Source organism: Pteronotus mesoamericanus, unplaced genomic scaffold (genome assembly GCF_021234165.1).
Source record: "Pteronotus mesoamericanus isolate MK-2021 breed Mesoamerican mustached bat unplaced genomic scaffold, CSHL_Meso_final scaffold_31, whole genome shotgun sequence".
NCBI classification, from domain to species: Eukaryota; Metazoa; Chordata; class Mammalia; order Chiroptera; family Mormoopidae; genus Pteronotus; species Pteronotus mesoamericanus.
In genome coordinates this window covers 21988138-22002508 of record NW_026555312.1, presented here as the reverse complement: position 1 = coordinate 22002508, position 14371 = coordinate 21988138, and the positions used below count along the sequence as shown (strand labels likewise).

Below are 14371 nucleotides of genomic sequence, written 5' to 3'. Positions count from 1 at the left end.
GGAAGTTGTGTCTCTAGATTAGAAACTTGAGTTTCTTTTAAAAAATTAGACATCAAGACGTGGACACCAAAGGTCCCACAAGCCCACTTGAAGATCAGATGGAGAAGAAGTGTAGATTCCCTCTTGAGATGAGGCAAGTGCCTTAGTCTCTGTCATTTTCTATTGTATATTACAACTGACCACTTCATTTATAATTTGCCTTTTCCATGAGAGTATTTGAGATTTTGACCCAAGCTCTACATCTTCTGGAATGGATGAGAGGTAGAGGCCATGACTGGTTTTGGAGGAGGGTAACTGCAGCCTTCTCCCTCTTGATCGTTCTCCCGTCACTGCTTCCAGAATTCCGAAGGTCCATGCCCTGAGAAGGCAGCAATGCTGAGTCCCTGAGCGCTGGCAATATTTGCAGAGGAGTCTCCTGCTCACAATTTTAATCATTTGCTCTAAAACCTCAGACGCATTTTTGTTAGCAGCCTGTGCTCTGTTCAACCACTGGTTCAAATAGACCAAGAGCCTGGGAATTTTCTTCTCAGGTATTTTTTTTTTTTGAAATGTACACACTCACTTACATAATTTAGTTAGAACCAAAGCCAAGTGTGAGGCAGAAAAGCTATTGTTCATCCTGGAACAATAATCTTGCTGGTGACTTTCCATTCCACTTGGATTTCAAACAGCTCAGTGTAGGTCAGGCTGAACTTTAGCATCTCTGGAGAATTGAGCCTCCTAGTACTTCCCTTTTGAAAGATCCTCCATCCACAGACCAGACTGAGCCAGATGACCCTAGTAGTGGTGGTGGTGGGTGGAGTGGGGTCGTGGAAGGATTTGGTCATTTGGCTGATAGCTGATGTTTATTGTCCTTAGCAAGCTTTTCTACATATGAGAAAAGACCAGGAGATTAGGCTGCTGCCATCAAGCCTTAGGGCTGCAGGGGCCCAAGTCCCCTGTCATATTTTTGTCAGCTGTCCTCTATCATAGTTGTTTTCTAAACATTGTTAGAATCCAGAATGAGGCTCATACCACAGAAGAAGGCAGCTCTTAGTCTAAACAAGTTCTTGGTTTCACTGCTCTATGAAACTATGTCGTTTCCATGTAAACTCTGCCATGACAGTATATTTATGGAATTGTTGGTCTTCTCAGTGTTATCAATGAGCCCCCATAAAGCTTCCGTACATACAAAGGCTCTTGTTTTATAGGGGCCTGGGCAGGAAGGGATGTGGGCAGATTGCCTTAAGAGAAGCACTGCACAGAAAAAGGATCCTCTGCACTTTGGAGATGTGGATGTGGGGGGAGGGCCTGGTCTTGGTGTATGTGTTATCTTTGACCTGAAATTGTGTGAGGTCACTGCATGGCTTTTATGCTAAATAAAAGGAAGCAGAGTTGACCTGGGAAGACCCGATCAGGTTCTGCTGTCTTCTAGCTTTGGGGCTGTGGTTAGGCCACAGAGCCTCTCTGGCTCTGAGTTTCTTCTGAATAAGGAGACACTTGGACTGAAGTCTTGAGGTTCTGTCTGGCACAAATATTTCCTAATTCTGTAAGAGGTCCCTAGTCTATCCTGAGACTGTGGCCAGGGGCTGGTTTGATGCTGACTATCCCTACATGCCTGCAAATGCTGGGATTGTGGAGAAATAGATGGTTATGTGAGTCCCCCACCCCAGAACCAATTAACGCCCATTACCACAATAGGTGGCCACAAGGCTGACTGTCAGAAACTGATCTTTTGGTCTCACAAAGCATAATGATGTTCCCAAGAGCCATTCCAGCAACCTCACCCTGTGCTGGAACATTTTCCAGTCTCCTTAATTGCCAGCTACAGAGACACTGTGATCTGTTATCAGCTACACTGGCCATGGGATTGTATTGATAACAGACCGAAAGCCACATTAGTGTAGCCTGTTATGCTCGTCTCTGACTCAGAGGGGGCAGGGCAGGGGGAAACCACTGGAAACTTCCTTCTGTTTTGCTGGTTGGAGCAAATAGCATTAGCAATGTCAGGCAGAGACTGGGGATAGGAAGAAAGACATACTGTTGTTTTGAGCCCTTAAAGACCTCATCTTTCGTGATTCTGTTTTTAATAATTACTTAGCAAGCATTTCTGGGTGATGCAGCTAAACAATGACAGGAAGGAAGCTGGGTCACATCCTAAGCACTAGAGGATCACGATGCCTTGTTCTTAGTTATCTGGAGATCCAGAGTGTTTCCAACGTATGGATAGACCAGAGAGAACTACGCAGTTTTCTCTCTCTTTGTAAGTAGGTAGTGCTAAGGACAAAGAGTTGTGAATGAGCCAGAAAAAAATAGAACAGAAGGACTGAAAAGCTCAAATGGTCTCATATAAAAACCGGACAGAATGCTGAACAATAGTCAAATCAGCACCAGCGATCACATAAAATATACAAGTAGATAGTCAGTCCTAAGATGAGTCAGCTAAGTGTTAATCTATTTTGTAGACAAATTTTTTTTTAATCCTTACTTGAGGATATTTTTTGAAATTTATTTTAGAGAGAGAGGTTTGGGGGAATGGGGAGAGGGGGAGAGAGAGAGAGAGAAGAGAGAGAAACACTGATCATTTGGCTCAAACCTGTAACCTAGGCATGTGCCCTGATAGGGGATCGAACCCACAACATTTTGGTGTATGGAATGATGCTCCAACCAACTGACCCACCCAGGCAGGGCTGTGCAGATGAAATTTATCAACTCCTTTAAATAACATCTCTAATTATATTTTTGACATTACCATAGCAGGCATATGTTTCCAGCAATGCTGACAGACCAGGTTAGTGCATAATACCACTAGGACAATGATTTCCACTGCACAGGAATCACCTACTGGTTGCAGCCAGGTGGATATGCATGTGCTTATTTCCAGGTAAACCCAAGAGTGTATCTTCCAGTGATGTCCATGTGGATTCTCTGGGATCCCAGAACAAAACTACTAGATCAGGGGCCTGTGATATCACTTTATAAGGAATTTCAGAAAAGGACTGAACAACCCAGGTAACACTGAGTTCCTGGGCAAGTCACCTTTTTCTTTTAGTTAAAATCCTCACCCTACTGTTTGGGTTCTGGAGAGGAGTGCCTGCCCCTCACCTGTGTGATCCTGACCGCTGCCTCTGCTAAGGGCCCTGCACTGCTCTTATCAAGTTGCTGAGGGCTCTGTAAGTCGGATGCCCCTCTGTCACCCAGAGCCTGGTGGCTGCAGGCCTCTGCGAGGTGCTCCAGCTGCAGGAGCTGGGTCTGGGATGGGGCTCGCTTATCTTTGCCTTTCTTGGCCTCAAGGAAAAAATCTGCTTTGCTCCCTGGCATCCCCCTCCTCTCCCCATTGTGCTGGCCTGAATGTAAGGCCTAGCTGCCCAGGACCTCACACTGGCAGCTGCTCTGAAAGTGTGTTGTCTGTGCTGTAGTTTCTGCAAAAATAGCTGCAGACTTGGAAGACAGCCTTCCCCCATTTCCACTTCTCCAAAGATCCTCTTCCAAAACAGGAGCAAAGATGCCCATCGGGACTTTGCCTGAGAATGGAAAGACCTGGGAAGACATTTCCTGTCTGCATAGAAGAGGCTGTTTAGATTCACAGACTCTTAGCTTTTTTCCCTCTTTAGGTCCCTATTCATAAATTATTCAGCATCTCTTTTAAAAAATGCTTGGGAGAGTTAACAGGAAGGGACCCAGTGGCTTGGTAACAGAAACTTACCTGCATGCTTTGTTCTCTTCTAGGTCCTTTTCACCCTCAATTTTTTCCTGTTCCCATTTTTAAGAATCTACGTCTCGATGTTGATATAAATATACCAACACTGTATATATGTTGGTATATATATATATATAAAATATATAATTATATATGTATATAATTTTTTTGTCAACTTCTTGTATTTACATGTGGACTGAAAGGCCTCAGTCTGCTCAAGGCAGCTGGCTGTTTAATCCTGCATGTTCACTGTTAACCCTTTGGAATTGCATCTTTGTTTTTCTGTTTGTCTACTTTTAAAAAATTGCACTTTACTTATATCCCTATTAGCCTTGGAAAATAAACAGAGAGAAATACTTTTTATGTGCAATATTTTAAAGTACTGCTAAAGGACTACTTGGCCAGTGATGTTTTCCATTCCTACTGTTATTTTTCAATGTTGTTGCTATTTTGGGGTTTGTCTTATGCTCCATTTACTTCAGAATTATTAGGTTTTGGGAAAAGCAGCATTTTTTCCTCTCTCCCTTTGCTCCCAGGGCAATTTTGCAGAAATTTTCCTATGAACATTTTATCAACATGCCTGTTTGTTCTGCTCTGTAGCTAGGTCATTCGCAGCTTACCCTCTGTTTTGGAGGAGATGTTGCCAGTGTTGTTTTGCATTCTTAAAGTCTGATTAATTGTCCTCTTTGACTATCTTGATGGATTATTCAGGTGAACATGACCTGATTTTGACTTTGTAATTAAGGACTTTTTGGAGGTCAGGTAAAGTGCCTGCCCTGCAGCAAACTTCAGCAACACACAAAGACTGTTTACTCAGATATGGACAAGGCCACCTGCCTTCAAGGGGAGGAGAGTAGGTGTTCATTACAAGTTCAAAGCATGTGACAGAATGCCATGGTCCCCTGACCCTAGAACCTCCCAGGTGGTTGGCTGTGCCCCCTAGGGACTACCCACAGACCTCAACTTACTGCCAGGACAGGGCTCTTGCTCTGCACCCCATTGCTGCTCACTAATTTCTCCACAGAGGAAACTGCTATCAGGTGTGGGGGACATAGGGTTTCCTTATGCAATATGCATGCCAACTGTATGGAGGGGCCCTTACTGAAAAATTTGCTGTCACTAATAAGAGCATAGTAGTTGTCATTTTAATTTGGTAGGTGTTATTTCCAGACACCTTTGCAACAAGAGAACTTGGTATACATGGATGGATGAAAAATGTAGATGTGAGTGCTTCTTCCCCTCTATGGCTGCCGTTAGGACCCTGTTGCACACTGGGGAAGAACCATACCGGCCCAGCTCTGAGAGCATGAAGAGAGGGGGCCTGGAGTGGGCCAGGGTGGGCAATCCTTGAATCAGAAGATAAATCTCCTCTTTCACTTTCTCCTCTCCTCCTCTCCTTTTCCTCTTCCTTCCTATTCTAGTTTACAGAATACTTGCATTTTTTATCTCTTCATACAAAGACTTAGTTTTTGAAATGTGCCTTCTCTCTGTCCCTATCCTATGTTTCTGGGGTCAGATGGCATGAGTTGCTCACTGTTAGAATTTCACAGTCCAGCTTGAAGTCATTGGGTAGGGAGTCAGACAGTTAGGTTAATATCATGGCTCAGGTATGTTACTTAATTAAGATAGTTAATATGCATGTGTTTCAGCTTCTCTACCTGGAAAATGGAGATAAACATCCTGTATACCTCAAAGGGCTGTTAGTAAGATTTGAATGAGACTTTATAAATGAAGGGACTTTATAAATTGTAAAATGTTTTAAAGACACAGGGGTTTTTAGGGCAATAATAATTCTCTCAAAGGGAGCCTATAAGTTCCTTGCATTCATGATGGGTTAGGTGTCAAGTTCACTTGACCATATAGCCCCCCTGTGGCTTGAATCATCCAGAAGACCTAGAAGTTGGGGCTCTGGTCTGGTGAAGAGCTTGAGAAATTCCTTCCTAACCTTGACCAAGGAACAGAAAACTTTTTGTATAAAGGGCCAAATAGTTAATATGTTAGTCTCTGTGGGCCACATAGCCACTACCATACTCCTCAACAATCTCATTGTGGCACGTAGCAGCCATAGATAATACATAAATGAATGAGTGTGATTGTGTTCCAATAAAAACTTTATTTATGGACACAGAAATTTGAATTTCATAGTTTTCACATGCCACAAATATTATTCTTTCTTTGAAAATTTTAGCTATTTAAAAATATAAAAACCATTCTTAGCTCATGGGCCAGACAAAGCAAGGCAGCAGGTGGGATTTGGCCTGAGGGCTTCTCTTGCTGACCCCTGCCCTGCCCTCGTCCACTTACAGGACTGTGTGAATGGCCAGGATGACTGTGAGTGTCAGAGAAATTAAAAAGGGGACAGGAAGTCAATTAGGAATGTGTCCCATGTCCCCCTTACTTTTTATGACCTTCCTCTCTGCCTGGTTGATGTTAGAACATGTTAAGTGACAACAATGAGGTCTACACTCAAGGATCTTGCAGAAAATACAAACTAGATCTCTGCTCTCCAATCCTTGTCAAAAACCCTATAACAGCAACAACAATGGCAACACTGATGATATTTGTGGATGGCTGCTTGGAGTGCATGCAGCTCATCCGTGCCTATAGGCAGTCCCTCTGAGCATCCCAGACCTGCAAGTGCTGCATTTGTGGGAGGTTCTACTGTGGCCCATTGCAAAACTGATCCCGAGTTGTGTTTTAGTAATGAGTCCTTTGTCCATACTGAGGGGCACAATGAGAAATAACACACGTGAGTCACCTTGGCATCTCCTATTGAGATACTGTCCAGGATGCCATCTCTCCATGAGGAAATTTCTTTCATAGCTCATCCAGATACCAGGAAAAGCTGGGCATCTCCTTAAAAACTGGTTTTACCTTATAAATAATGCAATTTCCTTGTTTGATTTGGTATCAAGAAAGCTCAGAGTCAAATATACCTCTAGTGACCGTAAAATACCTTAAAAATGGTCAGCACCAAAGATTTATTGAGCATGCAGTACGTGATCAGCACTTTTCATGCAGTCCTTTGCACTTAATCCTCACACAGACCTGAGAGGTAGGTTAATTTATTATTCCTTTTGTATGGGAGGAATAATGACTTCCAAAGATATCCATGTCCTCTGTTGAATGGTACTTTAATTGGCAAAATAGAGTTAGCAATTGTGATTAAAGTAAGGATCTTGAGATAGTGAGATTATCCTAATCACAAGCGTCCTCCTAAGAGGGAGGCAGAGGGAGATTTGACACAGAGGAAAGCAATGTGACAGCTGAAGCAAGATGCTGTGTTATTGGCTTAGAAGATGGAAGAAGAGGCTGTGAGCCAAGGAATGCAAAGCATGCAGCTGTCAAAGCTGGAAAAGGCAGGGGAAGAGATTTGCCCCCAAAGTTTCCAAGACAGTGTGGCCTTGACCAGGGAAACTGACTTTGGTCTTCTGACCTCCAGAACTCTAAAAGAATAAGTGTGGGCCATTTTAAGTCACCAGGTGGTAACTTATTACAGCAGCTAAAGGAAACTCATATACCCTCTTTACAACCAAGAACTGGAGACTTAGAGAATATTGTTCAATTGTTGGAATGAGATTTGCTGACTCCAGACCCAAGATCTTATCCCATACACTGCCTCATCTGTTGTGTGTGTCCTGATTGCCCTGGCTTTACTATTCCCTTTGTTTTCCCTCCCTTTATCCTGCTTCTCTCACTACCAGTTCATCCTTCCATTATGAGTACTTTTGTAATCTACCTCATGTCTTGGTGTGGTAGATGCAGCATATAAATATCTTGGTGGACATTTGCGGCCTGTGCATGAACTTTTTCTAGGGCTTTTTCCTTGGGCTTTTTCTAGGCCTGAAAATTGTGTTATGATTTAACCAGAGAAAGATGCCTGACTACTTTTGTTCCCCTTTTGCTTTTTAAAGACTGTTGCTCTTTCCTTTACAGTAGCACTAACAATTGGACAGAGCAGGACTTCTGGTTTTTCAGAAATTTTCACTCACTTCCTGGTCATCATTCGGAGCCCAGTGAGTACATATGAAGCCCTTCGTTCTCAAGGATTTTTGTATTCAGAACAGTTTGTAGCCTAAGTGGAAGAACAGTTTGACCCCTTTCCATTAAAATTATAAAACAAAATAGAAGGGAAAAGTTAAATAGTAAACCTAGAAAATGATGAATCCTTTGTTTTGTCAGCTGACCCTCCCTTGCACATATTAGAATTCTTGAAGCCCCTAAACACCTAGGCTGGCCAGGGTATCATAACACATAGCCTTTGCACTATGTTATCAATGTGAAGGCCTTGGGGGGTGGGGAGGGACTGCCCTACTGTGCATCCAGCAGCTGACAGGGGACCATCTCCATCCAGAAAAGGTATGCAACCAGCTGAGTTCTGATGGCTCAATGGCTATCAAGACACGAAGCAGTGCCCATCTCCAGAGACACTCCCAGGACTCTGCTTTCCTTTCTGCTGACCTCAAGGTGTACCAAAGATGCCCTCTGCCACTAAGCCTCTTGAAATCATGCTGGGTCAGTCTCCCATTATTTCTTTCCTAAGTTACTGATTCCATAGACTACAAATCCTGCCTGAAGCCCCAGCTTTCAATCTAATATCCATGCTCCTGCCCATTACCTGAGGGACCTTTTCCGAAATGCATTCTCCTCATTGTCAAAGTGATACAGTGCAACCTTGTCTGGGTCTCCTGGTGTATTAGCCAGGGTCCTCCAGAGAAACATAATCAATGGAATTACTTAAGTAATATATGCATAATATAGATGCTACATATCACATATAATACATATATTTTAGAAAGAGAGTTATTTTGAGGTATGGGCTCCCATAGCTATAGAGGCTGAGAAGTGCTACCGGGGAGTCGGAGACACAGGAAAGCCAGTGGTGTAGATCGCAGGCTGGGGAACCAGGAGTATTGCAAGCAGGAGACAGGGCCCAGCTCAGCAGTCAGGCAGAGAGCAAACTCCCCTGCTTGCACCTTTTTGTTCCATATAAGCCCTCAAGAGCTAGGAAAATACCCATCCACATTGTAGAGGGTAACCTGCTTTACTCAGTCCACTGATTCAAATGCTAATCTCTCCTGGAAACACCCTCACAGATACACCCAGAAATAATTTTAACCATCTATCTGGGCATCCCTTTCCCAATCAAGTTGGTGCCTAAAATTAACTGACACACTGGGGCTCTGCCCACATCACCCACCTCATCTCTCACCTCTTCGTGTTTCATCCCTTCCACAGAGCTCTGAACTCTGCCTGGTCACATCGCCCTCCTTCACACATGCCATTCCCTCCTTCCCCATCTCTCTTCCATTTGCCTTCAGACAAAACAATAGACAGCAGGAGATTAAGAGCAAAGACTATGGAGTCAGACAGGCCTCAGATCAATTTATCTTAATTGCACAAATATTTACTTAGCGCCTTCTCTGTAGCCACCAGGGATGTAACTCTCCCTCTTTTGCTTGTGTGGCCTTGTAAAAGTTACCTGATATCTTTAACCCTCAGTTTACATATCTGTAAAACAACACAGAGAAAGCACTTGGCATGATGCCAGGCACATATAAATCTTTCAAGAACATGATGGTATAGTTATTATTTGTATCTTTCTTATAAGGTTAAACTCGAGCTTGGTGACCCTTCCTCAGACAGATTTAGTCCCCAGCCTCACTCTCTCCAACCACCATGTCCCCTGGTGCATGATGTATGCCTCTATTCCAGCCGTTTATACAGAACATTTACCCCGTTATTTAATGGTTTGACTCCCACTACTCTTGGAAGAGAACAGCATCTCCTCCATTCTTTTTTTCTGGGTGCCTACAGCAGGGCTTATGCCACATTCACTGACTCCCCAGAGCAGAGGGAGGAGTTATCCCCAGGGGGGTGAGCACCATGTTCCTGTTCTTTCCTTGATATATCTACCCCTCTTGCCTTTCCTGGTGGTGACTTGAAAGGCTGTACCAGGCTTGGCTGTAGGCTGAAGGCTGGTCAGGGAGAGGGACGAGCCATGGCAACTTTTATGGGAGGATAAATTGGGGAAACAAACCCTGAGCAGTCCATTCATCCCAAATCTTGCGTATAATCCTGCACCTAGAATGAATAGATACTAGCAGAAAGCATCCCATCCCCATGGGAAGAGCAAGAGTGATGAGATCAATACACCAACATTCAGCCATTCATTCTCTTTTGCATTAAAAAAAAACAATATTTTTGTGCACTTTACTGTTCCATGGTCCTTCTTTTTAAAGGAATAAAATTAAATTGGTGCTGTCTTCAGAGAGGCCCAGATAGTCAGCTCCTTGAGCGGTGGCTGGAGGGATTAGCTATCTGCTTGAGGGAGACATGTCCACTACTCTCCAGCTGAGAGTAAGGCCAACTTAGATGCTTAATATACATCTCCTTCCCACCTCCTTCAGTCCAAACAATATCTGGCCCTATGTCTATCTCCAAAATGTCGTATTTTACAATGCTATGTCTTTTCATGAGCCCGTCCCTCTAATTTTCATTCAAGATATGATCCTGTGGCTAGGCTCATTTCTCCCCATCCAGTCCCTCTTAGTGCACTGAATTGTGTCCCTCTACTAATTTATATGTTGAAGTCTTAATGCTCAATACCTTAGAATATGACTGTATCTGGAGATGGGACCTTTAAAGAGATGATTAAGGTTAAACGAGGTTATAATAATGGGCCTTAATCCATTATGTCTGGTGTCCTTATAAGAAGGGAGAGACACCCTGGGAATGTGTGGGCACAGAGGAAAGACCATGTGAGGACACAAGCAGAAGACAGCCACCTGTAAGCCAAGGGGAGAGGCCTCAGGAGAAACCAACGCTGCTGACACCTTGATCTTGGACTTTTAGCCTTCAGAGCTGTGAGAAATAAATATCTGCTTTTTCAGCCACCATATCTGTGGTGTTCTGTAATGACAACCCTAATAGACTAATAGAAACCCCAAAGTGTTCGTTCAGACACTGATTACGCCAGTTCCCTGCATTCTGTTCATTAGATTGCCATTTCTGTTGGTTTATCTGTTTGCCCCATTGGGATAACAACCAAGGCTCATTCCCTTTTGTTATGTCTAGCACTAGAGAAAAACCTGGCATTAATAGCTACAAGATAAGTTTTTGTCTAATTGATGAATGATGCTGCTGCAACAGAAGCTCTAGGAGTGTCTTAAGAAGGGCAAGACTGTTCTCTTTAGCCTAAGTGATCTTTTCATTCAACTCACAAACTAAATAAACTATCCAGGGATACCATTTTGCAGGGGGTGGGGGGTAGTGGATTGGAGCATCTTTTTCTAACTTTGAACAGATGAGGTTTCATGACTGGTAGGCACATTTGTCACTGTGTTCTTTTTCTGGCTGTGTCATATTAGTAAATTGCTGTATTTAGGTTCTTGACATATTTTTCTTGTCCTCTTTGTCACTCTATTCAGGCTCTACCCCCTCCCCTCCCTCTCCCAAGGGCTCCAAGTGGCCCTTGCGTACCTGCTGCAAGGGGAGAAAGTGTTCGGCCATTGGTCCCCACACCCTTTACCCACCACAACTAAGCTCTACTGTAGCCCATATTTGTGAGGCTTAATTTTCCCCAAAACACAAAATGATTTTGAAGGAACTTACCACAACTTTGGTAGAGCACTTCCAAGCCCCCGTCCTTGCAGACTGTGTGGGTGGGCCAGGCTTGGCTGCCACAATCCTCAGAAGAAATCAGAGTCCAGATGAAGAAGGCAGCGAACCCCTTCATGGTGAGGGCCTGTGTGTGACTAGCAGAAAAATAACAAGCCGGGTAAAAAAGGTCTTCAGGGTGGTTCTTCCTCTCCCCTCATTAACAGGGTGACATGCTCAGTTTCACTTCTCATATTTTATGCTCCTGGGAACCACGGGGAAAAGCAAAAGGCAGTTAGCAGAGGCATTTACATACTATTCCCCCAGGACCTTTGGCACTTGAATCAACAGTTGAGGCTAGCATGGGTTGGGGGAAGGTTGGATATTGACTTTCTGCTTTCACAGGGAGAAACTAGCAAGTGACACATGACCTTATGCCTCAGGTACACCAATACAGCCCTCCTAAGAGCCCCAACCCTAGGGGGAGCGGTGAACTCAAGAAAGGTAAGCCACAGGCCACCACTATGTTTTCCAGTGGCAAGTCCCTAAGTGTCTGCAGGCCTCTGTTGTGGGCTGTGCACTGGGGACCTGCCTGGGGCTGGCAGGCAGCATAGGGCATTGGGGATCTGGAATGAGGCTTTTGGCCTAGTGGCATCTGTCTCTCCTCTGGTCTCAGCTTCCCTCTCTGGATGAAGATGACAACAGCACCTTGTGTAGCTGCTAGCATAGTGCCTTTTCCTAGGAGCAGAAAATGTGGTCTCTGAAGATGAAGTGGAGAAGGAGCAGCCCTGCGACGTGAACTGTGTTCTACTTCTGGGTCCAGCTTGGTGGACAGGGTGGGGAAGGATGGGGAAGTGAGGGCCTTCCTTTTAAGAGTGGAGATTTAGTTATTTTGGTCATTGGCAGGATTGTTAATGTCATGTCTCACTTTCTTTTCAAAGCCAGGATTTTGTCTGCCTTTTCCATTGTTGCCCTGCCTCATGAGAGCAAGGTCTCTGAACTGTGATTCCACACTCCCACCCCAACTGCCCCTTAGCTGGAGAGAATGGGAGTCAAGGCCAAAGCCAGAAGATTTTAGGAGCAACGGAGAACACTCTTTCCCCTGGGAGGAAAAGCATTACCCTGAGCACACTGGGTAAATTGACTATTTCTGCCGATAGCTAAATAAGAATTAAAGTCACCTCAAAACTTTTTTTTTAAGTCAAATGTCATTGCCAATAAAGACAAACAAATATATTGACTTGATGGATGCTTTGCATTTCTTAAGAGACATCAGAGACTAGTCATTTGGAGAAGGGGCAGGAAGCCAGGTCTGGACTGATTTTTTTTTTTAGGTACTCATCTGCAAATAAGTATAATGATATTGGCTTTCAACAGTGGTTCTCAAAGTATGTTTCCTGGACAATAGCTTCAACTTCAACCAGGAGCTTTTTAAAAATGCAAATTCTTGGGCTACATGCAAAAGACCAATTGAATCAGAAACTCTGGGGTGGGGCCCAGCCAGCAATCTGTGTTTTAATAAGTTCCCCAGATGAGTCTGATCCATGCTCAAGTGTAAAAATCACTGGATTTTTTGGAACTCAAAGTGAAAGTTGAGCCCCAAAGAAGAGGTGAGTGAGTTGCTCTGAGGAGACAAGGTAGCATCATGTGGGTTATGTGAACAGAGGTGAGCAGTGCTGTGAACAAGAGCTCAGGTGAGAGCCAGAAGCTTAATGTTTAGAGTTGTGGGCTCTGGTGGAGCATTTAAGCACTGGTAGTTCATGACAAGGACATGGATCTTTCCCCTGGGACCTTTGAGCTCTCTATAAGTTGTTGAGAGAGCTCTGAACAGTGAGTGAGGAGAGCAATCTAGGCTTAAGTCATTCCATCCCTCAGAGCACAGCATGACCAGCAGATGGACTCAGCATTTAGAAATATTCAAAATGGATCATTGAGAGGCTCTGGAGGTGCACTGATGCCAGAGTCATAGTTAGCAGACTTGGGTGGGCATCAGCATCAGGTGCAGGCCTTGTTAACACACAGATTGTATGCTCTGCGCCTGGAGTTTCTGATTCACGAGGTGTGGGGCGGGGCCTGAGAACCTGCATTTATAACAAGCTCCTAGGTTGATGCTGATGCTGCTGGTCTGGGGCCACGGTTTAAGAATCTCTGCCATAGATTATGGAATTTGTGCCCTTACAGGGTGTATAATATTTTTAATCCTCTTATTAACAGAACATTCTTTTCCTATGTGATAGATAACAGTTTGTAAAACATATGACACACCCAAATAGGAAGAAGGAGTAAGCCACTTTCTTGAAGGAGTTTGGCTTACTGAGAACCAAGATTTGACTAAAATCACCAGTTCTGGCCCACTTAGTTCAATCAGTCCATGATGTCTTGAAGAGTTCTTTAGCTAGAAGCTTTGTAACAATAACAAAAGAGCTTATTGAAAATGTCCTATTCCATAACCATAGAATAAAATTAGAATTGATTTATGATAGTTACTTAAAATATTGTCTTATATATGTAAATGATAACCAAATACATTGTCAGTCTCTGATCCCGACTTTCAACATCTTAAAGAAATTGTGCTGTTCTGTCTTGTCCAGATTTCTCTTCTACTTTTTTGATAAATCTCTTCTTCTGTGCATCAAGCTGGTTTCTTTTCATAGAGTTTTGCTTGAGGATGGTGCCTATCTTTTTTTGAAGGGTAAAAATGTTATTATCAGGATGGCTGTCACTAAAAATATTCTTAAGAAGAAAACTCATGTTTAAGAAGAGACTTTAAGAATAAAGGTGAGATTCTGAGTACGAGTCCAACCACATAAGGAGGTAAAGATGAAGCTGCTCCACATGAGAAAATAAGTGGACTAGGTTTTGCTGCAGAGAACTAGCTGAAGAAAAGAGAAAGCAGTGGAGGAAAGAAGGAACGGGGAGCAAGGGGGTGAAAGTCCGCAGCGGGGTGGAGTGGCAGGTCTGCAGGTGGGGTGAGCCGAAGCTCTTCTAAGAACAAATTCTAGATTGTTTGTTGTGCAGTGTGTTATGAGACAGCCTTCTCCACTCTGTCACCCACAGTAGTTCAGTGGAGACTTACACACCCAAAAATGCCGT

The 14371-nt window shown here is 43.7% G+C and overlaps 1 protein-coding gene across 1 annotated transcript in view; it reads right to left on the bottom strand.

Moving 5' to 3' along the window:
* Positions 1-11417, bottom strand: part of LY86 (lymphocyte antigen 86) — a 61951-nt gene extending 50534 nt beyond the window's left edge. The window contains exon 1 of the mRNA XM_054592088.1: positions 11294-11417. Coding sequence (XP_054448063.1) covers positions 11294-11417 — 124 coding nt within the window. The remainder of the gene's footprint in view (positions 1-11293) is intronic.
* Positions 11418-14371: the final 2954 nt, after the last annotated feature.